The 15,544-nt window shown below is 37.7% G+C and overlaps 1 protein-coding gene across 9 annotated transcripts in view; it reads right to left on the bottom strand.

Moving 5' to 3' along the window:
* The window catches only part of MPDZ (multiple PDZ domain crumbs cell polarity complex component), a 103,020-nt gene that overhangs the window by 6,432 nt on the left and 81,044 nt on the right, over positions 1 to 15,544 (bottom strand). For 6 of the 9 annotated variants that reach the window (XM_042877427.1, XM_042877435.1, XM_042877433.1 and 3 more), the window contains 11 exons: positions 15,358 to 15,450; positions 15,194 to 15,268; positions 13,562 to 13,739; positions 11,313 to 11,458; positions 10,903 to 10,986; positions 10,601 to 10,794; positions 10,221 to 10,368; positions 6,632 to 6,718; positions 4,982 to 5,078; positions 3,069 to 3,112; positions 2,057 to 2,179 (listed from right to left, as the gene is read on the bottom strand). In XM_042877427.1, coding sequence (XP_042733361.1) covers positions 2,057 to 2,179; positions 3,069 to 3,112; positions 4,982 to 5,078; positions 6,632 to 6,718; positions 10,221 to 10,368; positions 10,601 to 10,794; positions 10,903 to 10,986; positions 11,313 to 11,458; positions 13,562 to 13,739; positions 15,194 to 15,268; positions 15,358 to 15,450 — 1,269 coding nt within the window. The remainder of the gene's footprint in view (positions 1 to 2,056; positions 2,180 to 3,068; positions 3,113 to 4,981; positions 5,079 to 6,631; positions 6,719 to 10,220; positions 10,369 to 10,600; positions 10,795 to 10,902; positions 10,987 to 11,312; positions 11,459 to 13,561; positions 13,740 to 15,193; positions 15,269 to 15,357; positions 15,451 to 15,544) is intronic. The other 3 variants (XM_042877428.1, XM_042877432.1, XM_042877431.1) reach the window with 3 other exon arrangements.

Raw genomic sequence — 15,544 nt, forward strand, 5'->3', positions numbered from 1 at the left:
TGTATGGCATCCCTTCCCTCTAGTGTCAACTGCACTACTTAGCTTGGCATCACCTGCAAACCTGCTGAAGGTGCTACTCAATCCCACTGCCCATGTTACCTACAAAGATGTTAAACAGCACCAGTCCCAGCACCAATCCCTAAGGAACTCCACTTGTCACCAGCCTCCACTTGGACATTGAGTTCTTGACTGCAACTCTCTGTGTGTGACTATACAACCAGTTCCTCATCCAGCAAGTGGTCATCTATCAAATTCATTTTTCTCCAATGTGGTGACCAGAATGTTGTGCAGGACAGTGCCAAACACTTTGCACAAGTCCAGATAGATTATATCAGCTGCCCTTCATTTACCCACTGACACTGCAACTCCACCACAAAGTTTGTCAGGGCATGATCAGTCTGTGATGAAGCCATGTTGGTTACTACCAATCACTGACAAATAGTGTGGGGCAACACAGAAGTTTTTAAGAAAGAGAAGAAAATAATTAAAATCCTAGTGAAAGCCAATTTTGCCACAAAGCAAAAGTCAAGGGGCCTGCACAGGAGATCCAGTTCTTAGGAATAAAATGGCAAGATGGATGTCGTCAGACTGTATGGATGTGATCAATTAAACAACTGCCGTGTCTGACACTGGTCACACAATCGGCTCAAATAAGGAATTCAAGGAATCTTAGAAATTATTTTGGACCAGGGTGAAAGCAAAGATTTCAGAATATCACCAGAGGAGAAGGTGATGCATGCTGAAGAGATTCCACTACATTATAAATTGCCAGAAGATGAGGAGAAATATGCCTTGTTCACTTATAAGCCCTGTCGTAACGTGGGAAGGCATCAGAGGTGGAAGGCTATCCTTTGGAGCCCTACTCAGTGAGTGAAAAAGTGAACTGAGTCAATTTGCAGAAGTGAAGGCTGTAGATATTGCTAAGCAGAAGAATTGGCAGTTGCTCCTGGGAGGTGGCAAATGCCCTGAGGATGGTCACAGCAATCGAAGCATAACAACTGGCAGCACAGAGGCAAGCCCATCTGGGCTGCTGCATCAAGGAAAGATTTTGCTGCCTGGTAGACAACATGGCTGTAAAAGTTTGTCAGGTAGATGTCCATGTAGCCTAGAACCAGGCCACTGAAAAACAGGAGGATAAGGCTCCTAGAATTGAAGTGGCTCAGGTAAATCTGGACTGGCAACATATGGGTGACTAATTTCTAGTTCAGTGTGCCCATGACACCTCAAGCCATCAAGAAAGAGATGCAACTACAGATGGGCTCAAGATCAAGAGGTACATTTCACAATGGACACTACTGAACAGATTATCTACGAACGTAAAACTTGCTGCAGTTAAGGAAGCCAAGCAGACAAAGCCTCTCTGGTATGGAGAACAATGGCTGAAATATAAATACCAGGGAGGCCTGGTAGGTGGATTGTATCACACCCTCACAAACTTACAACAGCAAATGCCGTGTGCTTATAATGGAAGCAACCACAGGACGGCTGGAAGAATCCTATGTCCCATTCCACCATCTGAAATACTAATCTGGATCTTGAAAAGAAAGTCTTGTGGAGACATGGCATCCCAGACAGAACTGAATCAGAAAACAGGACTCATTTCTGAAACAACCTTGTAAACATTTGAACCAAAGAGCATGGCTTTGAGGGGGTATATTGCATCCCCTACCAGCCCTGCTAAAATCTAACAGCAGAATGGACTGTTAAAGACTATGCTGAAAGCAGTGGATGCCCATTTGTGGGACTGCTTTTGCTCAAGGACTTGGATGCATTTGGTGGGTAATGTAGAAGGATGGAGATATCCATTGTGCACCTCGAATAGATTTGATGCTGGGTGAGAACAGCCAATAATTTGAGTTGTATGATGCTAACTGCTACATAATACTGCATGTAGTAATTATTATGGTTGTTATATACCTAATCACCAGTACTACAATAAGAACCATTTAAAGAAGAACGAATTCTGATGGAGCCAGAAATGGCTGCAGCATGCAATAATCCAACACCATGAATCATCCCTCCTGCACTGAAACCACAACACTAATAATTAACTTACTCTGAGTTTCTGAGTCTGAGCCGCAACTCCATTGGGATGCATCATGGCAATAAATATAGGAATATCTCCAAGAGGACTTCCTACACCTCCAGCAATGCTCACTCCTAGAGAATCTGCTGGGCCCTGTTATTGTCATGAAAATAAATAAATAGATAGATAGATAGATAGACAGATAGATAAATACTTTTTTTCTGGAAGGAAGAATATATACAGAATTGCAGGCTTGTCTTACAAATCCTATCTCATGAAAATCAGAATGACTTTACCTCAAGCCATTTTTTGAAGTTAATACATTTGAGGAAAGCACAAAGAACACAGTATTTAGTGGCAGTTGATGATCTGCTGTCTCATCTGTAGCTTTTCCTTGCCAAACTGAATACTTACAGAAGTTGGCATATCTGGGCAAAGAAAACATTACACACAAGACTGATTGTCCTTTATCATTAATCTTCTTCTATTGGCCTCCTACAGATCAGAACAAAACTAGCTATTCACCACTGCAGAACACTGGACTACCTGATCACCAGAAACGCTATCATGAATTAACAGATTATGCTGTATGAAGAGAATTGCTAAACACAATCCTGCTACCAAGAAAAACAGATAACCAGGCAAAATCAAATGAAATGTGTGTTTTAGACAATCAGAAATAGTCTGCAGCTTAGCACTCGTGCTCCTATAAATAACAGAAGTCAACTGAACTTCAGTTGAAAAGCTAGGAGCTGTCATGTAAAAGCCTACCCATTAAAAATACGCATCAAGACAAATGTGAAATCCAAAAGAATAGACTTTAACATTTGGTATAGTTCCCACGTCTTCACTAAAACTCAGTCTGGATTTAACTCCATTTGATAAAAGTAGAACTAGGTCCCATTACCTCATACCATAATTGTCTTTCCCTCTGTTTTAAATTTGTTGGCATAAGTCACAACTTATTTTACATAAAGATAAAAGCATTGGAAATCACACTGTAAAAAAATTAAATATTACCACACCAACTCCTGTAACTTACCTTTTTTATTTCAACTGTTCTTAGTCCCTGTATTTCAGAAGCTGCTGTCAAATAGATTAAAAAAAAAAAAAGGTGAACTATCATCTTAAGAAAATTTTTCTATGAGTTGTCCAAACCACTACAATGATTCCAGCTTTCTACTATTTTATTTTATGTTTTTAAAATTTTTGAAATTACTTGTTAATAGGATTTAAATACTATTAATAAGATTGAAATACTTCTAGAATAGTTCAGAAAGCCATTCTTTCTCTCAGTTCTAAAGATGTTTAGATTAATATCAACTAGGTAACTCCCAAATATAATAGAAAAATTATTATTTGATAGTAATACTTGGCTCAGGAATCACTTTACTGTCTGATCTCTGGAGATCTATTCCACATCTATTCTACAAGAGCTGCTAATATTTTATTATGTTGGCCCACAATATCAGAGGCAGATGGTGGTGGTATGGAAATAGAGGTCAAACTGGAAGTCAATATTCCATTATGTTCTCTTGTCCTTAGACAGACAGCAGCAAAGGGGCAGTTGACAAAATGGCGTCTGACACGAAAATGCGCCAGAATAAAACATGGGGCTAACGCAGAAAAAAAGGCACCCAATGACAAAATCGATGTTCACTGAGTGTTTGTGGAGACCAAACAGTGGATGTGAGCACAGTGAGGCAGTGGGTAGAGCACTTCAGCAGTCATGACTGCAATGTGAAAGATAAGCTGTGTTCCGGGTAATCACGCACAGTTTTCGCATCAGAAAAAGTTGATCAGCTTATCCATACTAACTGGCCAATTACAACCACGGAACTGTGTATGGAGCTGAATATCAGTTTCACTGTGTTGGAAGGTATGGTGACAATGCTGCAATATCACAAAGTTTACACCAGGCGGGTCCCATAAATGCTCACAGGAATAGAAAAAAAACAGTATGCAAATTTGTCAGGATGTATGGAACCAATACAACAATGAAGGTGACAGTTTCCTGGATCACAACATTACAGGTGACAAGAAGTGGCAGCCCATGGAATGGCAACACATATATTCTCCACTGGAAAAAAAAAATTAAGACACAATCTTTGGTGGGTAAGATGATGTGGACTTTCTGTTGGAGTAGAAAAGGGGAGATCCTTCTGAATTTCCTACAATCCAGACATATCATCGACTCTGACAGCTCCATCACAATGCTGATTAACCTGAAAGCTCAAACTTCCACAGTAAGGCCAGAGAAGACAAATTTTCTCCTATAACATGACAGTGCCAGGCCTGACACCAGTTTGAAGACTACAGAGAATGTTTTCAGTCTTGGCTGGACTGTTCCATCATACAACCCAAATTTGGTGCCTTCTGATTTCCATCTGTTTGGGCCAGTGAAAATGGGCTGCACGAGCAACTAGTGATAACACAGTCATAGCTGCTGTGAAATAGTGGGTCACTTACACTGGTGCAGATTTTTACTTTACTAGTCTATTAATGTAGATAATTATGTTGAAAAATAATGTTTTGTAGCTCAGAATTTGCTCTATCAAATAGTGTTACTATATTCCTTATATCTGTTGTAGTTTCCATGGAAAAAATAGGAGGCATTATTTTTGGAGTGACCTAAATAATTAAACTACACAGTATCCAGAACTGACCACATATTTCCCAAAAATGAGACAGAGAGAGTAATTATTCAATATTCTCAGACTAAATAAGATTTCTGGGTAAATTTAGACTCTCATCATCTAATCTGCTGGTGTAACAACTTTAATTTTTTTTACAAGTAATTTGAAGAGATATACAATGTACAGTACAATAACAACTCCTGTGGCACTTCAATGACTGGTACTGTTAAGTCTGCAGTATATAACAACAAAGTGTTAGAGAACATCTCATTTACCAATTCACAGATATAAATTAGAGGAAGGAACAAAGAAAACTTACCAGTATTCTTCTTCAGACCACTTTCAAAGACCTCAGGTGTGCTGGAAGTAGAAGCTGGAATGCTGAAGGATGAGAGACTGCCACTTCCTTCACTGACCTAAATATAATGTTAAACTAGGATTACTGAGTTGCCTCAGACTCCCAGTTTGATAGAAGTAAAATTATATGCCACTGCATTCAGTGTATTTTACTGCATTTTACTGCTACTTTTTCTGTGCACAGCTAAAGCTGACACACCAAACCTCCATATACCTCTTGAACAATAGATAGCTCCTTGTTTGAAATACAATTAGGACAACATAGATTGCATGACTGCAGCCCCACATAACAGTCTACTTTCAAGGACCAGACTGTACCCCTATTCTATCAGTTCAGGAGACCATCTGGCAAAAAAAAGATAGCCACTATTATTACGGTTGGGAAACAATACATAAGACAGAACTTTATGCATCCGCATGCCTATCTCACATTCTTCCAGACACTCCATCAGCTAAAACTATGCTCTCCATTCAGGTTCACCTACGCATTTCCTGAAAGATTTTCACTATACCTGCAGGATAACATAAAGGAACAACATATCTCAATCCTACAGACTCTTCAAAACATTCAATATGGTTAAGCCTTCTCTTACCCAACAGCTTAAATTAAGACCACTCAGAACCTGCCTGTTTTCAAGTGGATTGGGATTATCCCTTTTTGAAGAAAGACATTTCAGTCCTTATCCAGTGTTAACCTCCTCACTTCAAACTTAAAAAAAAGTTCCTGTTTAATTATATTCATATTCAGCCATTCATCTGCATACTCAATTTATAACAACAAAAAGTTCTAAGGTAACTAGCGAGTTTTCAGAAATTGCTCATACTGGAAATCCTGATGGAAAGTTCTGCAAAGAATCACAGTGTCCTGCTATCCCATGAAACATGCACTCAGATGCAGAAACTGATGTGAGCTGTAATGCTCTACAGTTAACCAATGAAAAAATGAATAAACATAGGACAAGTCTAATGAAAAGAGTGCAGTTTACTGGAACAACACTCCACTCTACTACTAAGGTATCAAACAGATTCAGTGCCCACTTAAATTTGTTCTAGTACTGATGACACTAACAGTTGACTCTGCTTCACAAACAAGAGTCCTAAAAGTCACACTAGACAAAACAGAAGAGTTATTTTTGGAGTAAACTCTAGGCTGGATAATGTACTTAACAGATAACAAACTAAAATGAACATACAAAAGAGGTAAAAAAAAAATCTGCAAAGTATGCAGAACCATAAAATGGCTTGGGTTGGAAAGGACCTACTCAGTCAGCTACTAGTCAACTACTTCCAACCCCTTGCTATGGGCAGGGTTGCCAACCTCTAAATATACAGCAGGCATATAGAACAGGCTGCCCAGGGCCCCATCCAGCCTAGCCTTGAACGTCTCCAGGGATGGGAGATCCACAACTTTCCTGGTCAACCTGTTTCAGCACCTCACCACCCTCAGAAAGAAAAATTTTCCTCCAACATCTAACCTAAACCTGAATTTACTACTTTTATTCATTTTGTGTGTGGAAAATCACTGTCATCATAAAATCAGTTCCTTTTATTTGCTTTCATTATTCCACCACATTTTATTTCTTCCAAACGAAGTGGTTGCACAGTTACAAACCTGGCTGCTCTGGGATGTTCTCCTCTCAGAGTGGAATGGACCAGCTTTTATTCTTCCAACCTCTAGTCTTACTGTACCTAATGAACACTAAAAAAAAAAAATTAAGATTAATCCCTAGTACCCAAAACATTAAAGCTTATGACAATATTTACTTGGTAGAAGAAAAAATAGGGACAGAGGGTAAAATATAAGGTTAACAACTCTATATAATGAGAACTGTACAAAGATCATGGAAGAATCAGAATCATACCAACTGTGATTGAATGATATTATTGGTAGTATACCATTCCAATATAGACACAAAGACTATACAAGAAGTGCATTTCTGTTACCTTTTCCTTAATAAGTAATTCTGGCTTCTAAGTAGTAACATCAACAAGCATCTTCAAGGTGATGTTTTTCAAAGAATTATAATAGTGGAGTACTTTCACAATAAGTACAGCAGCATTACAAAACCTCAAAGTATTGATTAATATTTCTGTTGATACAGAATCATAGAATTATACAAGACCAGAGTTGGAAAAGACCTCTGAAGGCCACTTGTTCCATCTCCCCTGTAATAAACAGGGACATTCACAGCTGGATCAGGTTGCCACGGTGAAAGTCACCAGAAACCCTGCTAAAGAGTCTGCCCCCTTCTTCTCTGTATCTCTCCTTTAAATTCTGGAAGGCCTTTTTTGCAGTCACCGGGGACTTCACCTGATTGCCATGACTTTTCAGATGTCATAGAGTGGCTGGGATGAACCTCATTGGCACCCATAGATTTGATTTAGGTCCCCTCAGTTGGTCAGGAACTTGATTTCTACTTACAGTGAGAGGGACAGTTGCTACCCTGATCCTCTCCTACCACTGCAAATGTTTAAGGGCTGTGGGGTGAGAAATTATCAGAGAAGACTGAGGCATTTTCTTCTTGGCCTTCAATTTGACCAGCAGGTCGGGCAGGCAGTTTTTCAAATACCCACATGCAATTCAAATGACTTTCTACATCTGACTCCTGTCAGGGACTACAGTGATACAAATTGTTTGTACATCGCAAAATCCTACTGTTAGGCACTGAGTTTTTAAATGTACAACTGAGTGTTCATACATCTGCATGGAATGCATAGCTCAGAACAAAATTCACTATGCAAACAACCATTTAGAAACCAAGACTTTGATAACACATAAGCAAAGGGGTATCTCAAAAAAACATCAGAAAACTGGACTTCCCAAATGGTACAAGTATCATCAAAAACTATCTACTTGAAGTATAATCAAATATAGAAATTTTTGCTATTTTGCTTTTCCCTCTTTCTTTTAGTGGGGAAGTTCTTACTATGAATCCCTGTATCTATGGAGCCAAATAACTTTCTGTCACAGAAGTCTGCCTTTATTTAACATGGGTTACTTGTATTACCCTATGAAAGGATTATAAATATGTCAGAAAATTCACAGCAATAAATAGGTCAATATATGAAAATTAACAACAGAACATACCCATTCTAACAGAATTTCCAAACTACTTGTAACGCTATAATGGGATGAAAAGTACCACGTTAACAGTGGGGTGGCAAAGTCTTTGGCTACAGACAAAGAAATGAAGGAAAGGAGCTGCCTATCTCTGGAGGGCCTCAGATAGGTAGGAATCTCCAGTGAGAGATGCCCTCACCTCCACTGACATCCCTCACATGAGGTCTGAGAAGATGTGGATCCTGACTCATGCCTTCCAGTCACTCAGGTGCACCTGAACATGCACCTGTGCTCCCCTGATTAGCCCTGCCTTCCCAACAACTGCTCAATCACTGTTTCAGGCTGTGATTTAGCACTTCTGCAACATTACTGTAGCTAGCATATCTTATAAATATTTTCTCAGAGGTGACATTAAAAGAGATTTATTACTAAATTGTCTTTTTTTTTTTTTTTTTTTTTTTTTTTTTTTTTCCAAATAATGCTGTTTGGTCTAGTGGTTGGTCACCCTGCAAATAGCAGTGGGGCTGAAGCTCAATGATCCTTTTCAACCCAGGCAATTCTATGATTCAGTGATTTATATGTCCTGGAAAAGACTTGATCAGTCATATGCTAAAGCAGTCTTTCCTGATTGTTTGAATTGGCTCACATTAAACCACACAGAAAACTGAGCCAGTAACCTATATACCTACAATAGCCACATCCTCACATAAAATGCAAACCTACAAATGAGGTTTAAAAATTATTATGTGTGAAGGTAAGAGGTAACACTTTCCACCTGAACTTGTGATTAAGTGAATTCACAGTCTTTTATGGCTTAGCCTTTTTTCCTGGAGTCCTCTATCTGACAAACCCTTCAGTCAAATGAGGAAGCAAAACTATCAAATTTTCACACATTTTAGGGATACTTAGAAAACAAAACTAAACAACACTGTTAGAACAGGATGCATTTTCAGCTTAAGGACATTTTATATGAGCTGAAGTATATGGTTTTATATGAGCTGAAGTACTTTTAGGTTTTCTAAAGATTGTAAATAACTTAACCAAAAATATATATTAGGCAATACAAGACAGTTCTCTGTAGATCTAACTCATGTGAATGGAAGCAGAATGGATACCTAAACTAAAAAAGATTGCCTATCTGTGAGTTTATTCCATTTGTACTTTGTGAAATAAATAGAACTGTTAATAATTATATACATGAAATATTTTGAAAGTCACATTTCACAGGACTACAAAAAAAAAAAAAAAAAAAAAAAAACTTAAAAAAGATGAGAAACGTTAAAGATCTGGAAAAATTTAGCTGTGCATGTAATGTGAACAAGCATAATCGTGTCTGTGTACCAAACAGTTAGCTATGAATAGTGGCTGTTAAAATTTTTAAAGTTAACATTTTCATTGGAAAATGATGAATGGAAATGGAATCTTGATATAAAGCAGGAATGTCTCAAAACTCTAAACAGAAGACAGATAAGTTGGCTACCAGCTGAACATCCAGCTAAACCACAGAAAATGTTGCATATATGACTTCATTCTGATTTTGAAGTAGAGAGCGGAGATCAGATAAGAAGAATTTGCTGAGAACAGAAATTCTGGTTCTGAGAGCAGCAGACGAGAGGTTACTTCAGTTATTTTGGTGGCAAAGCAGTTTCTTATGCTAGATGCCCTTCCCGCTGAGAAAGGCATTATAACATTTAGTTGATGTAAGGTTACAATAGACGTAAGTAGGGAAAAATAAAAGAACATTAACTTTGTAAGTAATCACCTTTTGATATAACTACTCTAACGACTTCTCTATCATTTAAAATCAATTCTGAATAAGTTTTTAAAAATGTGAGAAAGCTAAACAAATGTGATTTTTTTTTGAGAAAAAAGAGCAAACTAAAACTTAATGCTGTATCTAACTAATGGCCTTTTATTGCCTTGTAAGTGTATAAGAATCTCTACTACCACTATTCCCATTTTCATCAGACAAACTATGAAAATATGACCGCTCTAGCCTTCAGGAAATTAAATTCAGATCCAAAGTTCATTCCCACTGACACTGCAGGAAGAGTCTGAATATGGACTGAATAAAATTCAAGCTTTCAAAAAATCTGGATTTCAGCTCTTCACTTTTAACCACCTCCTGTTTTCTTGATACCTTTAGCAAAGCTGCAACAGCTTCCTGGTTAGCGTTTCGAACATCTTCTCCATTCACTGTTAATATTTGATCTCCTTGCATCAATCTCCCATCTGTATCTGCTATTCCACCTTTGACGATGTCTGACACGAACACCCCCGTATCATTTCTGTAAAAACACATACGTTCTGTATTACAACACTGTTTAAGGGTGATTTTATTGGCTTGTAATTGGGAATGCATTGAACATCATCTTACTTTTTTAGGCTACTTCCTCTAGGAAAAGCATAAAAATGACATGTACTGCCAATAAAGCCCAAAGGATCTGAGCAATGCACACCAAAAAAAAACCAAGCACGCCTAACAAGTTCCAGACATTGACTGTCCTTGTACATTCATACCTTTTCCCAACTATACTCAGCCCAAGGCCTTTGCCAGGCTTCTTTTGGAGCTCTATGGTGAGTACATCATACATGTCCTCCTCCTTGTACTGTGCCTCATCTCTGTACACAGTCAGACGAACTTTCTGGGGAGTCTGGCGGAGAACATTAATTGCTTCATCATGTGTGGCACTCCTGAGGTCAATTCCATTCACCTACAATGAAAGCATACATTGGTAAACTATGAAGGACTGTCCAACAGACAAATAAAATATATCTAGATAGCAAATGACAATAAACAGAGATAAAATCAACCACTGTACCTCTAATATCTGATCCCCAGCCCAGAGTCTCCCATCTTTTGAAGCTGCTCCTTCATCATATACTTCATGGATAATGATTGCTCCCTGCAGATAAACAACAAAAATATGCTGCATGCTGGAAGAAAATTCCCCAAACTGTGAAGCAAGACCAATGGAAAATTTCTTCTAAAATTCAGTAGTGATGAACAGTGATGAAGAGCCAGAAGAATGATGAAAAAATTACCAAAATATTTAAGAAGTTAATTTACTTCCAATCTCAAACATATATATATATATATGTTTTTTTTTTTTTCCCTAAAAGGCTAGCTTTAGTATCTTTTTATAAATGCTACAAAAAGAAAGGAAGATAAAACCTCTTTTAATTTCATTATTACTAATTCATGTGAATTATATATATTTTTCCAACCCACCAACAAAGTGTCCGCTCCTCCAACTATACTTAGACCAAGACCAGTCCATCCTTTGGAGATATCAATGGTTGTTTCACATCCAGGAATAATGGGACAAGTAGCCGGGTCAGAAGCTAGTGTGGCTGGAGTTGAAGACCTGCTCGTATCTAAAACAACAATATAACATCCTCGTTACAGTAGGATGGCTAGGTATCAGAAAAGTGAATTTACCATATCATTTTGAGAGTTGACCAATAGCTCAACAGTAAAAGCCCAACAGTTGATCTACTGATAACATCCTAGTTTCAAAATGACCACATAATGCCATTCTCCCTTCTTCTCAAGCACTGTCCAATGGTTTTAGTAGCAGTTGTCCAATTTCTACGCCATTAAGTACATGGACCACTGTTTTGACTTAACTTAGATAGGATCATATAAAATGTACTGTATTTGTACTACTTCATTCTCACAGTTGGGATAGTTAAAGAAGATAATTCAACTTAAACTCTGTCATAGATGGAATGCATACTATCTACTACACATATGAATACAAAGATGTCAGCCCAATCCTTTTACAAGGGGTCAAGTCAAGGTTAATCTAAGTATTCTATCAGACTCAGACTTGTACCGTGAGAAAGAATATGAAGCATGAGTCAACTACAGTGGTAGTCCAGCAGTCTTTGGTCAACTTATAACCTGAAATAGCAATTATCTGTGATAGTATGACACAAATTGATCTTTGCTTCAGGTTTTTTTTGTTTTTTTTGTTTTTGTTTTTTGGTCAGTTCTGTATCTTTTAAAGTTAAAACAAGCAAACAACCTAAGTGTGCTACAAGGATATATTGTGCAATAATTTAATTAAAGGGAAGGAAGCGCAATCAGAGCATCTGGGATGTTAACATCATCTCTATCACTGATGTCTCATGGGCTTTAAAGAGACATCAAAAACACAGTTTTTCAGAATTTAAAATCAAGTATGTAAGTCCTTTTTTAGACATTTTAAAGACTGATTGAAAGAAGTACCACTGAAACTAGAAGAAGGTTTGATCATTCAAAAATAAGCATTTCTAGTACACAAACATTTAGGTATTGCATGAGCAAATAATTCAGTAGGAACACTAAGCTTCAAAACAAGTTGGTCTGGCCTCTGAAGGGAAGTAGAAGAGCACTCTTGACTATTCAAGGTTAAAGCTTCTACGCAAGCTGTTCTGTTATGCAAGCTGTTTGTTGTACAGTAAGAAACTGTTACAGAAGCACAGAATGGTTGAGATTGGAAGGGACTTCTGGAGGTCACCTAGTCCAACACCCCTGTTCAGGAAGGAATACCCAGAGAAAGCTACCCAGGACTGTGTTCAGGTGGCTTTTGAAGATCTTCGAGGGAGACTCCACAAACTCTTTAGTCAATCTGTACCAGTGCTCCCTTGTTTGCAGGGAAAAGATAGACTTGGTGGAAGAAAACTGGGAAGTAAGTTATACAATCAGCTCGAGGATGAAGAGGAAAAAGATCTTTCAAGAGATGTACTGTATATCCCTACAGACTGGTGAAATCAAGTTTCAATCGCAACCCAAGGATAATGGAGGGGGCACTGATAACGCCTCCATCAGTAGTTTGTCCATAAGATATGGTGTGGAAGACTGGAGAAAGAGGGAATAGACTTGTACAGAGTGAAAGACTTCAGCTGTGTAGTGTGTCCTTACCAGTGATGTAACTCTGTATCAGTATTACTGCTAATAACAAACAACAGAAATAGGACTCAGTAATACTTTGTGATGTACATATACATTGCCTTCAGTATGTTCATAATTTAATTAAACTTCTACTAGCTTCTTAGTGATGTGTCATCATCAATCAGTGGCATTTCTTGTCAAGAGGGAGACATTCAAACTTGGCTAGTATTTAGCACTTGGAAAGCATCACTCATTCCTCTGTTCTAGGAAAGATTATGTGAATTTCTCTCTGATTTAAAGGACAATACTCCCACTTCATTCTAGACAACCATGACCTGAGCATTTGATGCACAGGCTTTGAGACAAAAGAGGAAATTCCTTCATCACTCCACTTCTACAGATAGGCAAATGGGAAGGCAAGAGGTAAGTCTTCACTGTGGAGTCTCACTGCTTTATTTAGATTGCTCTTCAACCTGGAAGTACTAGGAAGTGAAGCTCAGCCGAGAGTCACATGCATACAAAAAAACCCAGAGCTTGTTTACTAGCTGGGTCCTCATCTTTATCTTGTAATTGTTGTGAAACAAGATACATAAGAACCTTACTTTTGACTGCTTCTGGTTCTGGTGAGTTCGAAGAGCAAACAGCTGTTGGTGGCTGGATACTCCTTCTCTCTGCTGATGCGGTGCTGGAAAGGACTGGTGCTATGGTTTGGCTATCTGGCTCTGCTGAGTTGATTGTAAGCTTCACTGAATTTTTGGATGACTTCAGGAGATTGATAAACTGAATGGTATAAAGAAAAGATGGTGAAGAATGTAGTTGGACTTCCCATTGTAAAAGAAAAATAAGGCAAACGAACTGCTCTCCAAACTGAAGCCACTATTCTGGAGATTTTATTGTCAATTAACAATCACAAACATTGACATTGAGGGCCTGACCTGGATAACGTTATTCAATTACCTTCTATAGAAGTCTGCCAAAATATACAACATGGTAATATTGTTACCTATGAGCAGTTTCTCTGGAAAAAGTATTATATTTATAGCTATCAGTAGAAAGATTAGTAGAAAGTATTTAGTAGACTATTAGTAGAAGAAAGTAAGTATTTAGTAAACTATTAGTAGAAAGTAGAAAACTAGTGTTGTCTCTTAATGTGGAACCCAGTTATGATCTCACAAAAAATCAACGTCAGGAAATCTGAAGTTTTCTATCAAAGCACAGTAGTGCCATACAACCTCCTTAACCAGAAACACAGGTGAAAGGAAAAATTGAAAATATTATCTGAACTACAGGAGGAAAAGGATAATACTGAAATGTAACACAAAATGGGATCAAACTCATGCTGTAGTTTCAGGATATGGTGAAAAAAGTTTGCTACTGTCTCACAGGCATAAAATCCTTCCAAGCATTTCAATATAATTATAATTATTTTTTTGTTTTAGAAATGAAACCTTACTCAGTCTGTTCCTCCTTTTTTTCAAGCCTTTTCCACTTCCCTGCAAACAATTTCATTATTGCTTAAGTATTTACTGCTTGAAACACAACAGTGCTCTCAGAGAATAAGATGGATACTCTGCTAATTGCTTTTTAACAAATCAGTAGTGATCTTGCACCAAAAGAATCACTTTTCTGGGTAACAAGGCAGATACTAAAAAATGTTCCCTCCTTAATTCATTACAAAGCCTTAACTGAGTTTGGTGAGCTGGAAGTTAGTAAAATCTATCTATCAACAATAAATATCAATATTTAGGAATGGAAATAGCTTTTGCCAGAGGGCTGAAATATCAGGCTGGAGACTAGATGTTTGTTCCACATACTCCCCATGTATATAAGCTCAGTTCATGACCTGATTTAGCACTGAAGCAACTTACTAGTTTGAAATACAGACATATCAATTTCATTGTTTCCTACACTTTTAAAGTGGTGCAGTTACGAAGAGACAAGATTGAGTTATAGTTCATACCTCTTATCCCAGCACTAGGTGCTTCTTACTCATTAGATGCGAAACAGGAAAAAAAAAATCATATCCGTAGTAAAGCGAAAGATTACTTATTTATGTTGGCTTTAGCTTACTGTGCAGTAATTTTTTTATCCAGACAAAACTTGTGTATCTTTGGTTCTTAGGCTAACTTTGAAAAAGCAGTTAGAGTCACCAAAATCTCACAAGTTTGTTTGAGACATCATCTCCTAAACTTAGTGGTGTTATTTCTACAGTATTCCAGACAATTCAGAAGCACCTTTTCTATTGGATAGCCCACAACAATTTCATCATCCACTGCCAGGATCTGACTCCCAATTTTGATTCTTCCATCCTGGAAATAAAATAGAAAAAGAAATATAAACTGGGTGCTAGTAAAAGTATATATATTTTTTTTCATATGGATTTAAAATATTTTCACACCTTTGCTGCTGCACCATGATCTGTTAAGCTCTTAATAACTACTCCATTGACTGTGTCTTCTTCACTAATGGCAATTCCCAAACCTCCTTCATCCTGGGATAAACAGAAATACGCAAATGGTTAGGTACTGTATTTATCAAAATGTTACAATACATTCACAAAAGACTAGTGCAGATTGCAGAAATAA

Source organism: Lagopus leucura, unplaced genomic scaffold (genome assembly GCF_019238085.1).
Source record: "Lagopus leucura isolate 7727_CA_CO unplaced genomic scaffold, USGS_WTPT01 Super-Scaffold_100018, whole genome shotgun sequence".
NCBI lineage: Eukaryota > Metazoa > Chordata > Aves > Galliformes > Phasianidae > Lagopus > Lagopus leucura.